Source organism: Tigriopus californicus, chromosome 2, assembly GCF_007210705.1.
Source record: "Tigriopus californicus strain San Diego chromosome 2, Tcal_SD_v2.1, whole genome shotgun sequence".
Lineage (NCBI taxonomy): Eukaryota > Metazoa > Arthropoda > Copepoda > Harpacticoida > Harpacticidae > Tigriopus > Tigriopus californicus.
Window position 1 is genome coordinate 11,345,380 of NC_081441.1, and position 18,734 is coordinate 11,364,113.

At 42.7% G+C, this 18,734-nt stretch overlaps 4 protein-coding genes across 10 annotated transcripts in view; 3 read left to right on the forward strand and 1 right to left on the reverse strand.

Annotated features, from left to right (window-relative positions):
- LOC131892791 (pleckstrin homology domain-containing family F member 2-like) overlaps positions 1–964 on the forward strand; it is a 5,031-nt gene extending 4,067 nt beyond the window's left edge. For 4 of the 6 annotated variants that reach the window (XM_059242637.1, XM_059242641.1, XM_059242638.1 and 1 more), the window contains one exon: positions 304–964. In XM_059242637.1, the coding sequence (XP_059098620.1) occupies positions 304–450 (147 nt within the window). In that variant the 3' untranslated portion in view covers positions 451–964. The remainder of the gene's footprint in view (positions 1–303) is intronic. The other 2 variants (XM_059242640.1, XM_059242642.1) reach the window with 1 other exon arrangement.
- LOC131892785 (RB1-inducible coiled-coil protein 1-like) lies at positions 959–5,744 on the reverse strand. Of its 2 annotated transcripts, XM_059242628.1 has the most exons (3): positions 1,981–5,744; positions 1,873–1,911; positions 959–1,650 (listed from the first exon to the last, which is right to left on the reverse strand). In XM_059242628.1, the coding sequence occupies exons 1-3, from the start codon at positions 5,245–5,247 to the stop codon at positions 982–984; spliced, it is 3,975 nt and encodes a 1,324-aa protein (XP_059098611.1). In that variant the 5' UTR covers positions 5,248–5,744; the 3' UTR covers positions 959–981. The 2 variants fall into 2 exon arrangements, with proteins under 2 accessions (XP_059098611.1, XP_059098612.1); XM_059242629.1 differs by lacking the exon at positions 1,873–1,911 and having other exon boundaries at positions 1,981–5,735.
- Positions 5,745–8,594: 2,850 nt separating this feature from the next.
- On the forward strand, positions 8,595–10,755 carry LOC131892794 (MKRN2 opposite strand protein-like). Its single transcript, XM_059242645.1, has 2 exons — positions 8,595–9,444; positions 9,725–10,755. Exons 1-2 carry the CDS (start codon positions 9,223–9,225, stop codon positions 10,319–10,321), a joined length of 819 nt encoding a protein of 272 aa, XP_059098628.1. The 5' UTR covers positions 8,595–9,222; the 3' UTR covers positions 10,322–10,755.
- Positions 10,756–10,927: 172 nt separating this feature from the next.
- LOC131892792 (uncharacterized) lies at positions 10,928–13,049 on the forward strand. The gene is made up of 3 exons (XM_059242643.1): positions 10,928–11,257; positions 12,081–12,711; positions 12,784–13,049. Exons 1-3 carry the CDS (start codon positions 11,039–11,041, stop codon positions 13,017–13,019), a joined length of 1,086 nt encoding a protein of 361 aa, XP_059098626.1. The 5' UTR covers positions 10,928–11,038; the 3' UTR covers positions 13,020–13,049.
- Positions 13,050–18,734: the final 5,685 nt, after the last annotated feature.

The following is an 18,734-nucleotide window of genomic DNA, read 5'->3' on the forward strand; positions in this document are numbered from 1 at the left end:
ACATTAACAATCAAGATGTTACTAATTCCGTGCATTTATAAAGTAGCTATATATATATCTAGGTCTNAGAAGAAAGGAAAAGTGAGGACTAATGTTTCAAAAGATTTAACCCATTGCATAAACATTCGTCTCAATGTCCTTTTAACACTTTTCTTCGAAAAAATCATATGAGCCAGCAATTTCACGAGCAATTTGTCTAAATTGGGACGATCCTGTACATTAACAATCAAGATGTTACTAATTCCGTGCATTTATAAAGTAGCTATATATATATCTAGGTCTTATTTTTTGACTTGAATTCAGGGCTCACAATCGTCATCTTCTGTTGGCTTGGGCGGAGATCAGCCTCTACAACCAGAATGGTGGACCCATCGAGAGCCAGCTCAGAAGGGTTTATCTACTCCGTCTCATCTTGGACCTATACCCCCGATGTCTCAACGAACTCCTTAAACTCAAGTTTTAGACCAATCGTACTTGTTTCTATGTATTCATATCTAACTATCCGTCGAGCGTAGGAGAATGCACCCCCCAGAAATAAAGCCGATTATTTTCCGTGAGCAAGCATTTGTTCAAGTTTAAAGCTTTTGTCATTTCAGGTGAAACCCAGTTTTTATGATCAGAAACAACCCTGAAATCTTGAGACGATCTGTGTTTGGTGAATGGCGTGCATCCAAAAGAGAAAAAATATTCTGACCCGTTAACAGACGAGCGACTAACACCAATAATTGTTAACCCACAACGTCTGGGCCATTGGAACACACACGCCTGAATCATCTCGTCGATATTATGAACTTTGTCTCTTCTTTTTAATACGAACCTCGTTATGGTAATAACCAGTCCCTTTATATTTACCAAACGCCTTTTTGTTAGTTTAGATACGAAGTTCAGAATGTATTTTTCACTATCTTGAATTGTCTAAAGATTAATTTCATAATCCAGGAAATAAAACAACGACGAAAAAGTTGATCAATCTCATGTTATTTAAATCCCCTCTTCAACGGGGACACACCTAGCACGATAGAACTTGGTTCCCTTGGGAACATTGAAGCGATTACCGGCACGTTTCGCCTCACAATACTCGATGCCCGCCACTTTCGCTTTGGTGAATTGCTTCCCATTGGTTTTCAAATGGAGTTTATCCACCCAGTCAAAATGGAGGAATGTCAAGGTTGGACCCTCCGTGTACAAGATGTAATTCTTGTACTCCTCGCTCCAATGGATTAAGAAGATTTTGCCTTTACAATCGAGATCCACCACAATGGAGACTTTGTCCTTCTCCGCAGCACAGGTGGGTCGAGTTTCTTTCGTTTTGGCAAGATGTTCCAAATCATTGGAGAATGAGACGCTCTCATTAAGGGATGTGGAGTTGAGTTTGTTCTCCACTTCCTTCATTCTCTGCGCCATGATTTCGAGCTCCTTGTCCTTTTCGGCCTTGACTTTTGCAATGGCCTCGTTAAATTGAGTCTGGCTTTGTGCCATGTGATCTGTGTTGCCATTGGTGGCTTTGGATGCCTCTTGTAATTCGGCCTCATGGTCCGATTGCATCTGACGTACTTTTGCTTCCCATTTGTCGCGTTCGGCCTTAAGGTTAATCTCAAACTCCTGAACAAGGGAGGACCGAATCTTATCGAACACATCTGACCTTGGGCTCTGTAATGATAATATAATTATGGATGAAGCAATCGTACACATCTTTTTTAGGCGCATTAAGTTTTGAACTAATTGCTCCTTCATGTAACCAGATCAAGCGTGTAAGTTGATTATGAAACTTAAAACTGACTGCAGACAGTTTGAAAATGGCGCCAAAATAACACGAAAGGTTAACGGTTTCGGCAGTTAGTTTTGGACACAAACAGGGTCAATCTCAATTACCGTTTTATTACCGACCGACGTTTGAAGTTTTTTCAAAAACTAAAGGAATCAAATTATGTCTTTTGAAATCCCGCCAATTTCTCGCCATATCGGGTATGTTCATTTTACCTCTGCTGAGAATTCAGATTCCGACGCAGAAGGACTACGCTCAATTGCCACGGAAGATTGGATCATTTTGAATCGACTCCTCAAGCTATCCACCTCTCGCTTGGCCTTGGCACTCATCTTGGCGGCTTGGGCTTTCAAGCATTTTTCCTTCTCTTGCTCCAATCGCTTCTGCTCTTCCGCAATCTTCTCCTGAATCTCCTCTTCGTGTTCTGCTTTCAGTTCCTCTAATTCGCGGGTGTGAGCGTCGTTTAATTCGGCCATCTTAGAAGCAAGGTCCTGAGCGGCCTTTTCGTTGGAAGCCTTGACCTCGGCTTCAATGTCTTGAAGAAACTTGACCCTTAAGTCCGTCATTATCTGATCATGTTGAACATCCAATTCGGCCTCGCGCTTCTCGATGGCAAGTCTCTCGCGTTGAGCAAAGCCTGACTCTAGAATCTGCACGATTTTCTCCTTCTCCATGTTGAACTTTTCCTCAGCTGAGTTCTCTAAAATGCGGGTCTTGCGTTTTAAGTCCACAATTACGTCCTCTTTTGTTGATAGGTCCTCCTTGAGAACTTTGATATCGTGCTGGAGGCCATGTATCTTTTCATTGATCTTGGGATCATCGCGGATCGAGTCAAGCTCCAACTCGTGTCCCAAAATAAGTTTGTTAACACGGTCTTCGGACTCCTTCCGTAAAACTTTCCGTGATTCTTCGAAGGTTTCGTGGACTTTCTCGAGCTGCTCGGCATTGTCAGCTTTTAGATCGTCAATCTCCCGTTCGCGGGCGTCCAGGTGTTCATGGTAGATTTCGATCTCGCGTCGACAATCTTCAAGCTTCTGCTTTTCCACCTCAAGTTTTCTCTCCAGCGCCGTGATCACCTCATCTTTGTTCGTGTTAGCCGCATCCACCTGAGCTTGGAGCTCGGCAAGTGTCCCTTGTTCAACTTTTTCCAGTTTATCTACAATTGATGTTCTGAAAACCAAAAAGTCTTGGTCCAGATCGGCTTTTTCTTCCAGGATCCTGCCCCTTAAAGCTTCAAGCTCAATTTTCAATTGTTCCACGTTCTCTTTCGACGGTTCGACCATGGCTAGAACACTTTTCTGCAGTCTGGCGTAGCTAGCTTCGATATGGGCCAATTTTGCTTCGACCGGAGGTCCGTGGGGCTCAACTTCTTCAGATATAGCGCCAACTTGCTTCAGACAACTGGTGTCACTGGAACTTGATGGCGCCACACTGGTATTATGCCCGTGGCTTGAGCTGGAGGGGTCGGCGCTGGAGGAAGATGCTCCCACATCTTCTGTTTTACTAACCTCGAACGTCATGGACTCGGTCGATGCTGCCATTGGTAACTGGCCATCAACGGCTCCCACAGACTCATCCATGGGCAGTGATCTGGTCATTTTGGCAGGATCTGCCCGTGAGTAAGTCTTACCGTTGCGTGTAAAACAGGCCGGCTGCTCGAAGTGATCCGTGTCCGAGTCGGACTCAGCTGGTCGATCACGGCTGGACCCTTTGGTTAATCTTCCCCTACGTTTGCTACCATCAGTCATGAATTTGTTCATGACACTTATGCTGTTGATATCGCCCGAGTTGTTGATCAAAATTCGTCGCGGCATGTTCTGAAGACTGGACAATGCCTCCCCCTGGGCCTGAGTCATGGTTTGATTGATGGATTTGGAGAGAAGATCTGCAAACGCGGTTTCATCAGGCACGTTCAGCGATGCGGCTAAGTCGGGGAATTGATTTCGTAGTTTCTCAACATCTTTGAGGGTGATATTTGGAAGACGATCATCGAATCTTCGGGGACGTTCGGTGGCATAAGCTGGAGGAATATCATCCATTCCTGGGAACATTTTCGACAAGAAGTGCTTCTTGAGCTTACTTTGGAAGTTTCGCCGCAAACTGACTTCTTCCTGATGGAGGGATGAGAACTTCTCTGAAAGACTGGCCGTGCGGGCCAAAAATCGATCTGAAAAGGCCCTCCGACGGACCACTTCCACAGCCGTGGCCACATACATGGACGGGGCAGTGTGCAATTGTTCTATGACCTCGAGCTTGCGATTGAGTCTTCGGAGCTCTTCAGTGTGCATGACCATCTTCTGCCCGACATCGGCCATCTGATTTTGAATCATGACCACCCACTGCATTCGAATATGCAGATTGTTGGAAAGTTCAACCTTGGCCTTGAGGCAACGTTTCCGCCTGGAAAGGATTTGCTGGAAATGCTTACTCATAACCTGGAGTTGTTGGCGATGGCTCTCGCAGAGATCGGGCAAGATGGATGCGTCTTTCAAGCCCTGAGCTCTCTGTTGGTTCAAGAGGAAGGCTTGGGCCAGGTCTTCTTGCTCCTTCTCCAGTTTCTTGGCCTCCATCAAGATCTGCTCAAGGCCTTGAAGTCGGTCACTCAAGCCACGGATTTCCTTCATCTGCGTATTCTTCGAGGCCTCGATGGCTCCATTCACGTGTGTCTGGAGATCGTTCAACAGATCGGAATCCAGCGTTTCAATGGCGCGATAACAACTGTCGGCCACTTGCTCTAGCGAGTTGCTACTTCCTTTGGAATTGATCCACTCCAATAAGGTCATGGTCTCGCCTTGAAAAGGCTGTGATGCAATCACGCTTCCGATCATGCTCTCTTGTATCTCGGGAGTGAGGAGTGACGTGAACACTGGGATTTGGTGCAATAAGGCGATGTCGTCATCGAAAGTCTCGACTACTTCCCGGTACTCCTCTCGGTGCTTCAAATAGTCCTCATACACCTTCGCCAATTTATCCCTCCTTTTCTCTAAAGATGTGGCTGTGTCTTCAACATTGGCCATGACCGCCATCCAACCTTGATGTTGCATATGTTGATGCAAAATCAAGTCCTCGCACAATCGGACCTCTCGATGAGAATCGGACACAATCCCTTGAGCGATGGAAGACCTGACCGCCACGGTGGATTGAGCGTCAGGCAACTTTTGAGCGGCTTCCACCCGCTCTTGGATATCCGTGGAGGACGTCATCTCTTGTGAGCACGGACTCAAACTAGGCGGGTCCATGCTCTCTATGTTAAGTAGTGAAAACAGGAAGATCGGATTGGTGTCCACCCCCGCATTCTTGTATTTGCAAACCCGCTCGGACTCGTCCAAACTCTCGCCCCCCGAGATCAAAAGAACCTGCTTGTCCTCTGGTATAGCGTACTTACGGGCAATAGCCCGCTTTAGCGCCGTCACACTCTCCATGGCCAGGTTCATGTCCAATTGGAGCATGGTGCCCGTGTCCACCAGGAACACGTGCAACATAATGACACTCCTAGTTTCGCTGTTTGTGTATTACAGCTTATTTACTCTCTAGCACATAGCCAACAACAATACACTACGAGGTTACAAACACGCTACGGCACTATGTACAAGGTACAACAAGGTATTGGACGTCAAGAGGTTTCCATCGAGGATATGGTGGTGGGACAACTTTGTGCCAAAGTGACCAACAAAGCAGCAACGTAGATAATGATGTTGCTGAGAGTAGCAGGGCTTTGTGTGCGTGATCATGAAAAGCCCAAGTGACGAGGACAAGCGGAGCTGCCTTAGTACCAAATTGCTAGGATTACACATGTACAAGATCCTCTGGAGCCAGAGTGAGTCGGGTCAATTCCAGCCAGCACGATGATACGAAGTGAACGTGGGGCTTGTGTATATATGGGAGAATCCCTTTAAAATGCTTCGATGAACTGGACTACACTTGTAGGGAAGGAAGGGAGACAGGTTCAGGATCATTCAGCTTGTCTTGAGGCTTCTGCGTTGTCCAAGGACAAACTGACAGACGAGATCGATGGGCTGATCTCTCTCAACCTCTTAATCTATATGCCGAATGCCAAGTTTGATATCGGAATGAAGGGATTTTTGTACGATTGCTTATAGGATGGGTAGTAAGTTTCTTTGATTAAGTTAGTGTCCATGCTATTCTAAATGTAACTGATAACATTTGATGGAATGATTCGGAATCATTCGAGAGAATGATTTTCTTTTTGAAAAAAAAGAGTCCATTAAGTCCATTTAACTATGATCTCAACAACCTTTTTAGGGACGTTATCTCAGCCAGTTTTATGCTGAAGAAAACAGACAAAGGCAGAATCCAGTACTTGACAGAAGCCACCGTCTCACTCATGATTCGACTTTCCTATGTTTCAAAAGTGCTATACCGTGTTCACATAACTAAACACAAAAGCCTTGGCATTGTAATGATGAATGCACTACTTAATTAGAAACAATCATAGAATCCTTCGTGATGTGTTGTCTGGCAACCTTTTATAAGCTCAAGATCCACGACTCTTCCGATAGGAATTGTGCACGCCCATTGTCTCTGATAATCTAGCAACTGGTTTTTGTTCGGTTCCGATTTGGCTCAGGCACAACTTCTGTCACTGGAAATGAACACAGAATCGTACCAAAATTCGGTCTTTGGTGGCTCTTTTGGGGTAGCCAAGTCAGAAACTGCCATGAATAGTTGACTTGGCTTGCCTTTGACTGTAGAGACGAAACTGACTTGAGACATTTCCATAAAATTTCACGCTGATTTTTGACGTAAGGCTTGAAAAGCGATGGCTTAATGACAAACTCCCATGCGTTACTAGTTCTGGCTTCCATTCACATCCAATAGAGGTCTATGCACTAAGACGTATGCACAGCCTCAACAAAATCTTCTTCCGATAGAATTATCCAAATCCATGTTAACTCCTTGTACGCAAAACGGTTAAAAACAACCTCGTTTTTTGGCATGAAGCAATCCTCGCTAAGATAAAAAAAACAACAAAAACAACAAATTGGAAATGAGTATCGTCAAAAGCCTTTCGACCACAAATTAAGATCACATCACGGGCAGAAATCAAAAAAGTCACAAAACCACGAAGTAAGGAGCTAGGTGCAAGAGCTTGTTGACCCTGAAATACAAATTAGGGTATGGTGTTTTAAACCACTAATAGATTATATGGATTTTCGTGTCTCTCTTTTCCCCCTTATATTTTCTTATTCAATTCCTAGGCAATTAATATGGATTGCTTCTATAGAAATAACTGAATGATTGCTTCACCCTTTACATGAGCAATTTTGTAAGTTATCTGCACACTAATGTCTTCAATTATCTGTGTTTTACAATAATAAGACCGTTCTTTTACCAACCATTTATTTCATTAGTCCTATAGTAGGCAGCAATGGCAAAATTTGACTTTGAAGGAATTTCTGCCACTTTCTGCCACCATTTTCTGCCAGGTGGTCAAAAATGGCTTTTAATAATTTCCCATCCAATTATATGCTGGTTGGCAAAATCCACTTTGAAGGAATTTCTACCACTTTCTGCCACCATTTTCTGCCACCTGGTCAAAAATGGCTTTTAATGATTTCTCATCTCTGCTGATAGAAGGTCATGATTTCAGACCAGCTCAAAATATGAGGCTTAAGTTATAGGTCTGAGTATGCAACAAGTCTCTACCTCTTCATAGCTGAATTAGTTGAATGACTGAAACAAAAGGACGATTACATTCCTTATAAAATAAGATAAAAGGTTGCTCTTTAACGACTCTAATGCTTACAAGAGGTAGAAATTCTACGGTAACAATGAAGCGTCATATTTCTGGAAATGAAGACGCTTGATTGTCGACTCTCTTTCCATCTAGGGCTCTAGTATTCATCCCGTGTTCTTCCACTTCAAAAAGGGGAAGATTCTTTCCGTCATTGCCTATTTCGGTGTCTATCTAGTGATAGGTATCCATCTACTTCTTCAAAGATACAAATTTCGTAACCCTTGGCAGAATTCGTCCGGACGAACACGGCAAAAGACAGGATTAGTGGTTTCACTTTGGGGGGTATTAGATCATGACAAATGAGAGTCTCATCCAGACAAATCGACTCAGCCAGGCCTTGATCTCTCCCAATTAAGTATTAGTAAATGAGTGGTTGGATGCTTTTCATGCTCTCCTATTGCACAGAGTCTTGAAGATGATCAAGAACTCTGCGGATTTTTTGGAACAAGAAGGTTGGAGGAAAAGAGTTGAAAAGCGGCAGATTAATCGATCTTCCAAGGTAGATTTGGAAACTCTTTCAATTTCCGCCACATAGGCCTTCGGCAAATATCCAAAAATCTGCAAAGCGGAAGTAATGTTTTCCAAAGAGCACCACCCAAGGTTGAAGTCTGGATTGGGAATAGATATCTAGATTTATTATTCAGGAATATTTGGATCAGAGGGAATCTCAAAGGCGTGTTTACTAAACGCCAACAGTTTTTGCACCAATGTTCTGGATGAGCTCTTGCTTGTTTTTCACCGAAACTTGGAAAAAGGAGACAAGAATAATGATTACATGTATCATCAATAATGTGTGGCTAAAACATGGCTGTAAAGAGCGAATGCGGTAGGAAATAAAAGCCGTAAGAAAGAAAGGCATAAGTCATTTTCGGCACTCAAACGCGGTTACGTTTTGTTCAATAAGTGCATTCAAATTCCGATTGTAGCGTTGAAATGAGTGGACCGCAAGCTTCGCAATACTTTGAGCTAACCATGAACGACTAATTACAATGCATCTTTTCTATTGCATCATTTTCAGTGTAACGAAAACGTTACGAGTCAGTTGATATGGTTTATTTTTCAGGTGCTATCATCGCGTTTATCCCTGAAGTCCCGATAAGAGGTAGGCACCATCCTTCAGAGAAACGTATCAGCAAGTCAACCGAGTATCCGATTCTCCACAACTTCTTCGACAGTGACAAATAGGCTCCTCTATCAAAACCTCCTGAGGGCAAACCGAATCAATTCGAATATCTCTTGTCTGTAAAAAAAGGGTCTTCCAAGTCGACAGACCTCCACCAATATTTGCCCACCACTCGCCTGCAAGTTGCCATTTCTAGCCTTGCGAAATGCGGCAATAATGAAGAGAGGGGAGGTAAGAGATGCAGGAAGCAAGAATGGAACGACACATCCCGGCCAGGTTGACGAAATCAAAGATAGGTTCGTGGAAAGGTAGTGGCCCAACCATCGTCATAAAACGCCGGGTTGGTTTCACCTGGCCCACTCGACGAAGCACGTGAGAGTGTGGTGATGGCACCACTACCATAGTGGTGGTGGTGATGGTGGTTGGAATAGGTACATGCAGACACTCATACAATGCTATTCATACACCGGCATTGGAAACAGGGAGACGTCTCTGCCATGCCATCAGGCGAGGAATCGTCCTCGAAACGTGTCATCCTTATTTTGAAGGCCTCAAAGCCCGCAAATCAGCCTGGTCATGTCGTCGGTCCCGGGGATTGTTTGCTTTGAGCATTGTGGTCAGAGAGTGTTTTGCTTGGATGTGCCCCAAATCTGTCCCGGAGGGTGTGGCACGGCCTTGAAGGATTGTGATTTTCTCTTATCCCCGTTCCAATTGCCCAGTCCGTTCTCGAAGGCTGTGGAATATCCGTGCTCGATTGCCATAAAACCCACGGAGGGAACCTTTTTGCGGGATTACAGGGTCATTCATATGCATCGACTCGCAAATTCACCTTTGACCTCCCTTTTTACTTCGGAAATGAACTTGTACTCGCTTGATCTCTCAATGAGGTTCCGGTGGGTTTATTATACATTGTCAAGAACAAATACTCTCCCCCAAATGTTTTACGAACTTGTGCTAACTCTCTTGCCAGAAAAAAAAATCGAGGTCAACTTGTTTTTTTTTCAATGATTGTCCCGCTAGAAAGCCCCGAAAAGTTAAGTTTGTCGAGTCCATACACATATGAATGACCTTGTTCCAGAGTGGCCACAACCTTCATATCGGACTGACAGATAGCCAAGGGAAAGTGCACGAATTCGCCGAGTATGGCCTTCATTCAGACTCTAACGACAATTGGCACCAATGCATCGTGATCAACCTTCTGGCCAAAGAGTTCCATCCTGTCATATCCGATGATCCCGATTGGAAAGAATATTGGGATTGGACCCTAGCGCAAGTGCTGGCCTCAGGTCAATGGAACACCAATACCTATCACCGAGACGAGATGAATTGCTTCGATTTCGTCCTCACCTTCCTAAGGTCCCTTCGACAGGAGCCTTTTAGCTCGTTGGCAAGGGATAAAGTGGATTTCTGCCAACGTGTGATATTGCCCAAAACGTCGTTGGCCGGCAAATACATTCGTCTCTTTCGAAAGCTAGAGGAAACCACGGATGGGTTATTCATGATGGAGAGAGGCCCAAATCCAATTAATAGGACTTGTCGTCTCAGACATGAGAATGACTGTCCTTCTAGTACATCGCAAGAGAAGCCAGCACATTCGAGTTCGACGGTCGGGACGAGAGTTCTTCCATCATTCCAGAAGGATGAGGAATCACATCACTCTTCTTGGCAAAGCTAATTACTAAAGTTGGAGACATATCTCCTCCTTCTTCCACTACAGATGTCGTCTACAACAAAACAATCACCTAAGAAGGGAATAACGAGCCTTTCTTCCATGGTATGCCCTTGCCTTCTTCATTCCAAAGAACTGAGAGCTTGATTTCAGTGTCAACGAGTGGTCATCAATATCTCGAAATGGGAGAGAGCGAAAAAATCTTATACCTTCAAGATCAAAATATATTGTATGTTCAACAACGCCACGATTTTGTGCTATTTCTTGAACTCTCGAATTCTTATTACGAAGATCTATTATGACACGTAAATGAATTTTCAAAACTTCTGTGAAGTTTCACGTTTCTTAAGATTATAAGCCTCTCAGATCTTTGACCATTGGCTAGCTTCATCTCCTTTCCGATACCTCTTTGACACGACAATCAGGATTAGAAATCATCAGATGTTTCATTCACCTCGATAGAAATGCTCTAAGAATCGATTTCAAGGAACAAATAAAATTCATTCAGTATGTGTGGGTGTGTCTTTCTTATAGAAATCTAGTCGTTTGTTTTCGAATACGGAGAATCACGATGAAGCCGATTCAATCTTCCCGCATTTTTCACTTTTACGCAAGAGACGAGTGTTTGTAGGTACATGTAAGGTGGAAAACACCGTAGAGATCCCATGATAGAGTGGTTCAACGAACCTAGTGAAATTGTGGAGGGCCTTGGGCCCCTAAATCATGTTCAAAGCGTGCTCTCATGTTTGTACCCCTCCAAGTACCATTTGGAGGGGTCAAACGAACAACAAGTTGACAAAAATCTTGGGCCGTGCGTTTTCGATGTCGACAGAACGCCACAGAAAATTGAAATGGGACGAATTTGGGGGAAATCCAGAGCTCGATGTTTTGATCACGACTAATCCAGACTTCAAGATCAACTTGTCGCAAACCATAGGAGATGTAAGAAACTGATATTGCATGATTTAATGAACTGAGTTGATATGATCCTTACGTGTGAAGGGGTTTTGCGCAACTACTGTTTATCGATAACTTTGGTCAAAAGTAACAAGAAATGGAAAATGGAATCAGGCAAATGAAGACCATAAAGAAACGAGGAATATAGACTAATCTGTAACACCCTAGAGATGAGTACTTTATCAGAAGTATTAATTCAATATTTCTTCGGCGAAAAGCTAATGCAATTGCTTGAATTTTCATCCAACTGTTGGCAGATTTTGGCGGATCTTTGAAATTTATCCATCCCTCATCCCTATGTTTGTTTTTTGATCTGTAACAAGATAAAGATTATTAATTTGGCAAGAAAAAATAGCATTAAGATGTTATTGCAATTGTACTTGCGACTGTAGGTGAAAATCAAGTTTATTTTATCTTTATCCATGACATTTGAAATCGATTCAATTGTAAATAATTAAATTTCAAAAGCATTTGACCTAGGTATAATAGGAGAGGCATACACGAATGTTTGCTGTTTTGCTAACTATATTGACATATTCCTAACATTGAATGTCAATATGACTCGCCAATGCTTTCAACATATTTTGACCGACAATTTAAGATTTATTCAGAGCTCTACAAATAGGTGATTTGGAATCTCCGTAAATGATTAACATTGCTAAGCCATCGGAGAATCCTAATTTAAAGATAAATCACTGTCAAATTATCTCTCAGATGTTTAAGGATGCAAATAATTAATACTCTTGGTCTACCCAGTACATATGAAAGATTGATCTTGGTTTTCATTCTTTATTGACCATTTTTGTAGGCCCAACGAACTTTGTTTCGTGCTCAACTGGACAACACCAATCTCGACGGGCAAGGCATCTGTGGAAAGTCGTTGAAATCAGTGCTTCTGGAACGACTGGAGGACATCACCAAAGCCTTCCCATCCAAAACATTCTCCAAATTGATCCCTCAAACAAGCCCGAGGTGCCTCGAAGCTTTCGAAAGAACTCTGCCAGGCCTCAGCAGTCGGCAACTTTCTGAATTGACAATGTCTTCTGATGATGTTTTCATCTCGTATTTCGTGGACCACAAGGTGGATCCGACCCATTCCAAGTTGCAAGAAGTAACCTTGGCGATCTTCGAAATCACGCATTTCGGGAAAATCCGCCGCTATCACGATCAACGGGGTCAGATTGATAAAGAATTGGACAATGATCTTTACCAAGGGGCCCAATTAGAGCAAACCAGAGATAAGTACATAAGAGGCTTGGACAGACTTCGAGAAACTTCTAATCGAATTCCTGATTGGGAAAAAGAAGGCGTTTTTCGTGCTAGAAATGCCAAATTTAGATTTTCAAGCGATATCCAAGATTGGGTTCTGACGGACTTTGTCTTTATTCCTTTCTCCCAATTGTCAGCTATGGACAAGATCAAATGGAAATCGATTGTCAGTGAGTGGTAGTACTCTTTGAAGTAATGATTTAACTCGTTGATTCAACTGATTCCGATTCGTTGCGTTACAGATTGGAACTCAAATAGCTCTGTAAGACGTTCTACCATTGGAGTGAGTGGAAGTCAATCCCATCGAAAGATCGATCCCGAAAGGCTCTTGCGATTTCATTACGCTTTTACTCTGCTCTATTTTGTAATGTTCCTAGTTTTCATTTTTCTCTTCAATCAATCCATTTCCATTTACATCTATGGGACCGCGGCCAACAAGTTGAAGGCATTAGACCAAAGGTCTGAAGTAACCAAATAGAGAAATAAATACATGCTGCCAAAACCATAATCATCGTATTTTACGCAAGCGCCCTTCTCTCCTCGTTAACCAATATCCAACATACTTTTCATGGGCTTGAACAAGGACTCTGTATGTAGCACTACAACTCTTAAGGGTCCATGGTCTGAATGAGGCTCGCGTTACATGGCTCCCTTTCTCAGTGAATTTTGAGCCTTAGTGTAATGGGGCTTTCATTCTTCTTAAGTGACACCACGAGTCCCAAGTTGAGCAACTCGAACTAATCCAAGTTAAAGTACAAACTGACAAATAAAAAAAAAATAAAAAAACAGTATGCCCTATTTAAACTTTCAAGTAATCGCCCAAGTCGGAAGAGCGGAGATGAGCTCCTCCACTTTCCATCCACATTGAGGTTAGCCATCGCATTTTCTCCGCTCCACAGGACCCCGCCAGCTTTAGATTGTCATTTCAGACAGGAGCAGCAAAGCTTCAAAATGTCTCCAAAGAGCAACGGAAATCTGGGATTATGAAGTTCAATCATAACCGTGTACGGCAGGCACTCTCGCTCTCTCTCCTGGCAGCCCTCTCGGAGCAGCCTCTCGTCTCTCAAAGCATTCAATCAACTTTTGGTCCTCCGCTGGCTCACTCACACTCCGTCTCCTTCACCTCCTCCCTCCCCTCCTCCTCCTTTCCCACTTTCTCACCAAAGTCCCAAGGACCGCCTTCCACATTTGTACTATGTTTACTGCGTAGGCCCAGGTTGTTTACTTCCGCATGACCGTCAGCTGTCGGCCTTCGTTGTGCCTTGCTTGTGCCTTCATTTCCTCTTGTTTCGAGGTTGCGGGCCTGCCCCGAAGGTGAAGAAGCGATGGCACACGACCCGTTCTTCGCTCAAAGGGATCGAGGCCACGAATTGAGGCGGTTAAATCCTTGAAGAGCGAAACGGCACGGCTAGGAGGGGATAGGAGGGGATGCCGAGAGTGTTGGCAGGACGGGTGTGGAATTGGGAACAGGGAAGAAAGCTAGAAATGTCTATGAATCTCAAGGCTTAAGGAGGATGGACCCAAAACCGGTCGGCCTTTTTCCAAGACGGAGGAGACACGACAGAACTCGGATCGGCAAGGCTATGAGTTAGGGATAGATACAGAGAGAGAGACACACACACACACACTCAGAGACAGAGCCAGAGAGGTGGAGAGAGAGAAAGAGAGAGAGAAGTAGGAGAGGGCGAAGTTTTGTTTCCTTGGTTGAAGTGGAGTTGGCCTTCGTCCGTTGTTCTCCTTCTTATACTTCACCATCTTTGCTTGTGTCCCGGTTGGCTTACCAGGTCTTTTCTGGCCGTGAGTGTTCGTAAACGTGCGTCCCTGTCCTTGTTCCATCAGCCGAACTTGAGCTTGTCTTCTTGACACCGAGTAAAGAACAAGCTTTTGGGCTGTACTTAATACGAGTCCGAGTTGATATTCCTGAGGGCCCTGTCTGTACCCACGCGTTATTAGCCACCATAACTTCTCAACTAATGAGATTCTGGCCTTGCTTTCCGACAAACCTTCTCTTGGACTCTATGTGACAGTGCTCAAGCTCTTCAAAACCACAAATTTGAGACGCTCAACCCCTCGGATCACCTGCAACATGTTGTTTTCAACAATGCTGTGATTGTTTGAGATTATTCCTTGTTTGCTTTCATCCGGTTTGAGTGCGGCCTTTGTCGTCTCAGTGTCTCCGTGCAGTGCCAATTCCCTAGCAGGAGGTTCAATTCTTGAATCTCGAAATGTGTCAATGAATCTGTCAGATTGATAGTCTCTGACCTGATCAATGCTTTGGGTATGATATTTGATTTGAACTTGTTTTAGAGAGCAACTTGTGTATTGGGTAGGATTTTTGGTATAAATCATGCAAACTCATGAATGCCTCTTCATCAGCTACGGATTTTTTGAGAACCTCGTTACATTCTTCAAAAGCTTGAACGAAGAACTCTGATGAACTCCGATGCACATGTGATAAGATTGGTTGAAATTTGAAATCTAAATATTTGGACGCTTTCACTTCTTTATTTGAAATAGTCTGCAGAGTCCGATAATTACCCAATCCTTTCCGTTGAAGAAATAAACGAACGCAGCGGGCATTTTCAACCTCTTGATTTTCTTTTCACCGTGCCTCTTTTTTTGGTTCAAACCCTAATTTAAACTCCACAGCTTCGGAAAAAATTCTTATTACTAAAAGATGATTTGTTTGAGAACTTCAGACATGACAAAGCATTGACATATTTGGCGCCAGTTTTTCAACGGCTGATTGTAAAGATTTGCAATCAGCCCATAGTCCTTGTCATAAGCTTTAGATTCAATCTGGCCACCTTTTTTCCTTGCAATATTCGATAGGTGTTGAATCAGCATCATCATTTCCGTCCTTTCAAATTCGATGGTAGAAAAGATATCATAAAAAAATTGAGCATTAACAAATTGAAGTATATTACAGCTACATTTCAATAGCACTGGGGATTACATAACCTGAAGGTGTAAGATTAAGACAGTGAAAAACAAACCAAGTCCTGATTAAAAGGTTGATCTTATTATGCCGTACCACTTTCTCCACAAAACTGCAACCATTATTTGACACTAAGCCTGCTGTACCGTACATCCTTAAAAGGTTGATCTTATTATGCCGTACCACTTTCTCCACAAAACTGCAACCATTATTTGACACTAAGCGCAGTAAACTCTGCCAAATTCAAAATACGATTCATGAATTTGCTTGAATGAACCATGGAAGGAACTCGCCAATTAACGAACTCCTCTGTTTCTGTCCCTGCATCCCAAAATTGCACGACTTAACTTTTCGGCACTTTTTTCCCAAGTTTGGCCAGTCGGCAATTATGAAATGAAAATCCCCCTTCAATGGCTTTCACATTTTGGGACGCGTTTGAAATATGGTCCAATAAGGCTCAGAAAGTGCAGAGAGGCAATTTTCAGCCACATTAACTGCAATCTCTGCCTTGGCTTAATTGGAAATTTCCATGCAAATCGTTGTTGATCCACCCAACGCCAAGGTCGGATGCAAAAATTGCATTGGTTTTCCCACTCCTTTCTAGGGTATGTTCACAGTGGCCTTTGTTCCAAGTTGAATAGAGACCCCAGGATGGACTCAGTAGGGCCGACTTTGTGGTGAGGAATCGACAACAAAAGACGTCCTAATTCAAAAGACCGAAGGAAGAAGAGACTGAACTCAACTCTCATGTCTTGGTTGTGGACGCTCTCCAGGCTCAAATTAACTGGATGTCTCTTTGTCCAGTAAAGCAATGGTGGTGAGTGAGAAAAAGAGAGCGTTCGTTCATCCCGAACTTTTTTGCCGCTTCTTTTCATCAATCTACTTAATTATACAATATACTTGGAAACTACCGGTGAAGATGCCAGGGAACACTTTCCGTATCCTGTGCCTTGAACGAGTGTATGTGTGTTTACCATCGCTATTCGAGAGGGTGATCGATCTAATATATTGCTGCATCTCGAGCAACATTGCTTTACCGGTATTTCCGATTTTTGTATACTTTTCAAATCACGTCATTAAATCTACTGAGGAAGAGAGGAATGAATCGAAAAAAGACAATTCATTATGAAGCACTTGGGCAATTGAAGCTATTTACTATTGCTTTTTTTCACGTTCAAACGAACAAAAAATCTTGATTTTGTGAGTTTGATCAATTCCGGGTTCAACACTTTGAATCCATGTTGTCTCGAAAGTGGTCATCAACAACAAATGGAGACAGTGTTCGGTTAGGTTGTAAAAGGTTGACATTTGCTTTGGGAAATGTGTTTCATTTTATGAGGAAAGTCTCAGGATCGCATGCAGAGCACCTTGTTACCAAGCGGCCTTACCTTTAACCAGTGCAATTCATGAATATACGTACACCTTCTTAGAATCCGCTATTTTTGATGATGTGATAATGTAGACAGAATTTACTAAAATGTCAGTGCTTTAAAAAGATGCATTATTTCCGAATTTCAAAAAAGAAATCCTGAGTGAGAGGCTAGAGAAATTAGGATGTGCTCTTTGCCAGTGAGCGAATTATATAATTTATCTAATTTTCAGATGCCCACGCGTAGAGATTAAGTGCCTCCAGAGTGACGAAATTTTAGAAAGATTCCCCAATACTTAGGATTCAAGTACAATTTGCGCAACCCTGAAGTATAAAAAATCTTCCATCCATCCAGCAATTTCTTTCAGAATCCAATTGAAAAGGTCAAAACTATACCTTATACTACCAAAGCCCGACTTATAACCTTTCTACCTTTTAGCATTTTTTCTTGGGATTGAGCTAGAGATATATTTCCATAGATCACTTCGATAGCAAAGAGCATCTGCTCTCAGACACCTTTTCATGGGAATTGCTTTGTGACACATGGAGTACCTTGGGATAACATCGGTATTCAAATAGACGAAAGAGATGGATGGATCTCTCCGAATACATTTGTTCAATCTTCCGATAACGTTCTTCCGTATGTGTACCTAAGTAGATTGAGCGATTGAGCCACTAAAGTCCACCAAAGCAATGAATCAATAACATCAGAATCACGAAAGACGAGTTTCCTGTCCCTTCTCTATCCCATAATGGTTCAATTCGTGCTTGCTAAGCAAGGAAGATTTATCCTAACATGCTTCTTTATTTGGTCTACCAGAGTGTTACATAGAGAAAGGAAGTACTCCGCTCTTACCGTCCATAGAGACAATAAATCAAGAGGACAATTGTATGCCCTTTCTTGCAAAAGAAGCTGAACGTCAAGATCAAAACCACCCATCAGAACAAAATGTAGAAAGAAAATGGGTTTTCTACGAAGTCAATGAACTTCTTTCAGATTTGTTATCTGTATTAATAGAAGCCAAATAAAAAAGGAGACATTCTTCAAATGTACTTAAAAAAGTAACGTTTTTGCTTTAGTGCAAACCAGAAGAAAAAGAAAGACAGTTTGGGAGTACTCAAACGCACCAAGTAAAATTGGTTGTTTTAGGGCCTCTAGAATTTACATCGCTTTCATACCGAGCACAGCGGCTTCCGAAAAATCTCCCTTAGACAATGGAGTATTCATGCTGAGCACACAAATCGTTTCTTTGGGGAAAATGATCGCGGATATCGTCTAACAGTGTGTAGGAAACGAACACGCACCAAACTGGGCGTCTATTATTGGACACCTTTAAATATGTTCAAGTAAATTGGGAAGCTCGTTACAACTTCATTGGCGCAAGATTGTTCTTTGCGGCATATTTCCGGATCAAATGTCCCTTTCAGGGAGTTTAGATTTCCTTTGGTGGTTGTATAAAGAACAGGAAACAAGCTGGTTTCATGATATATGTTGTTATTATTAATGTTTCTTCACATTCGTTCTTGGAGTTATGTGTAATCAAATCAGCATAAAACAGTCATTTATTATGGTCCGCCTCGGAGCGTGATTTGTTATCCCGAAAATCAGTTCTTATTGTTGGATTTTTTGGTTCGTGATGATGTGATTCGGATTTGTAGGGAAAAGAACATGGAACACTTGTTTACATCATTACCAATTCAGTTCTTCACCCACAAAACGCCATCCGTCGCAAAAATAGACGGTGAGTCAAGGCCTCTTTTACGTATAACTGATATGATGTATGTGATCTCTCAATTGGAAGCCAACGTATAGCTGTTCCCCACATGTAACCCATTCAACGTAACTCAGTAGATTGGGAATGGTCAGAATGGGTTGCATGTTTCCT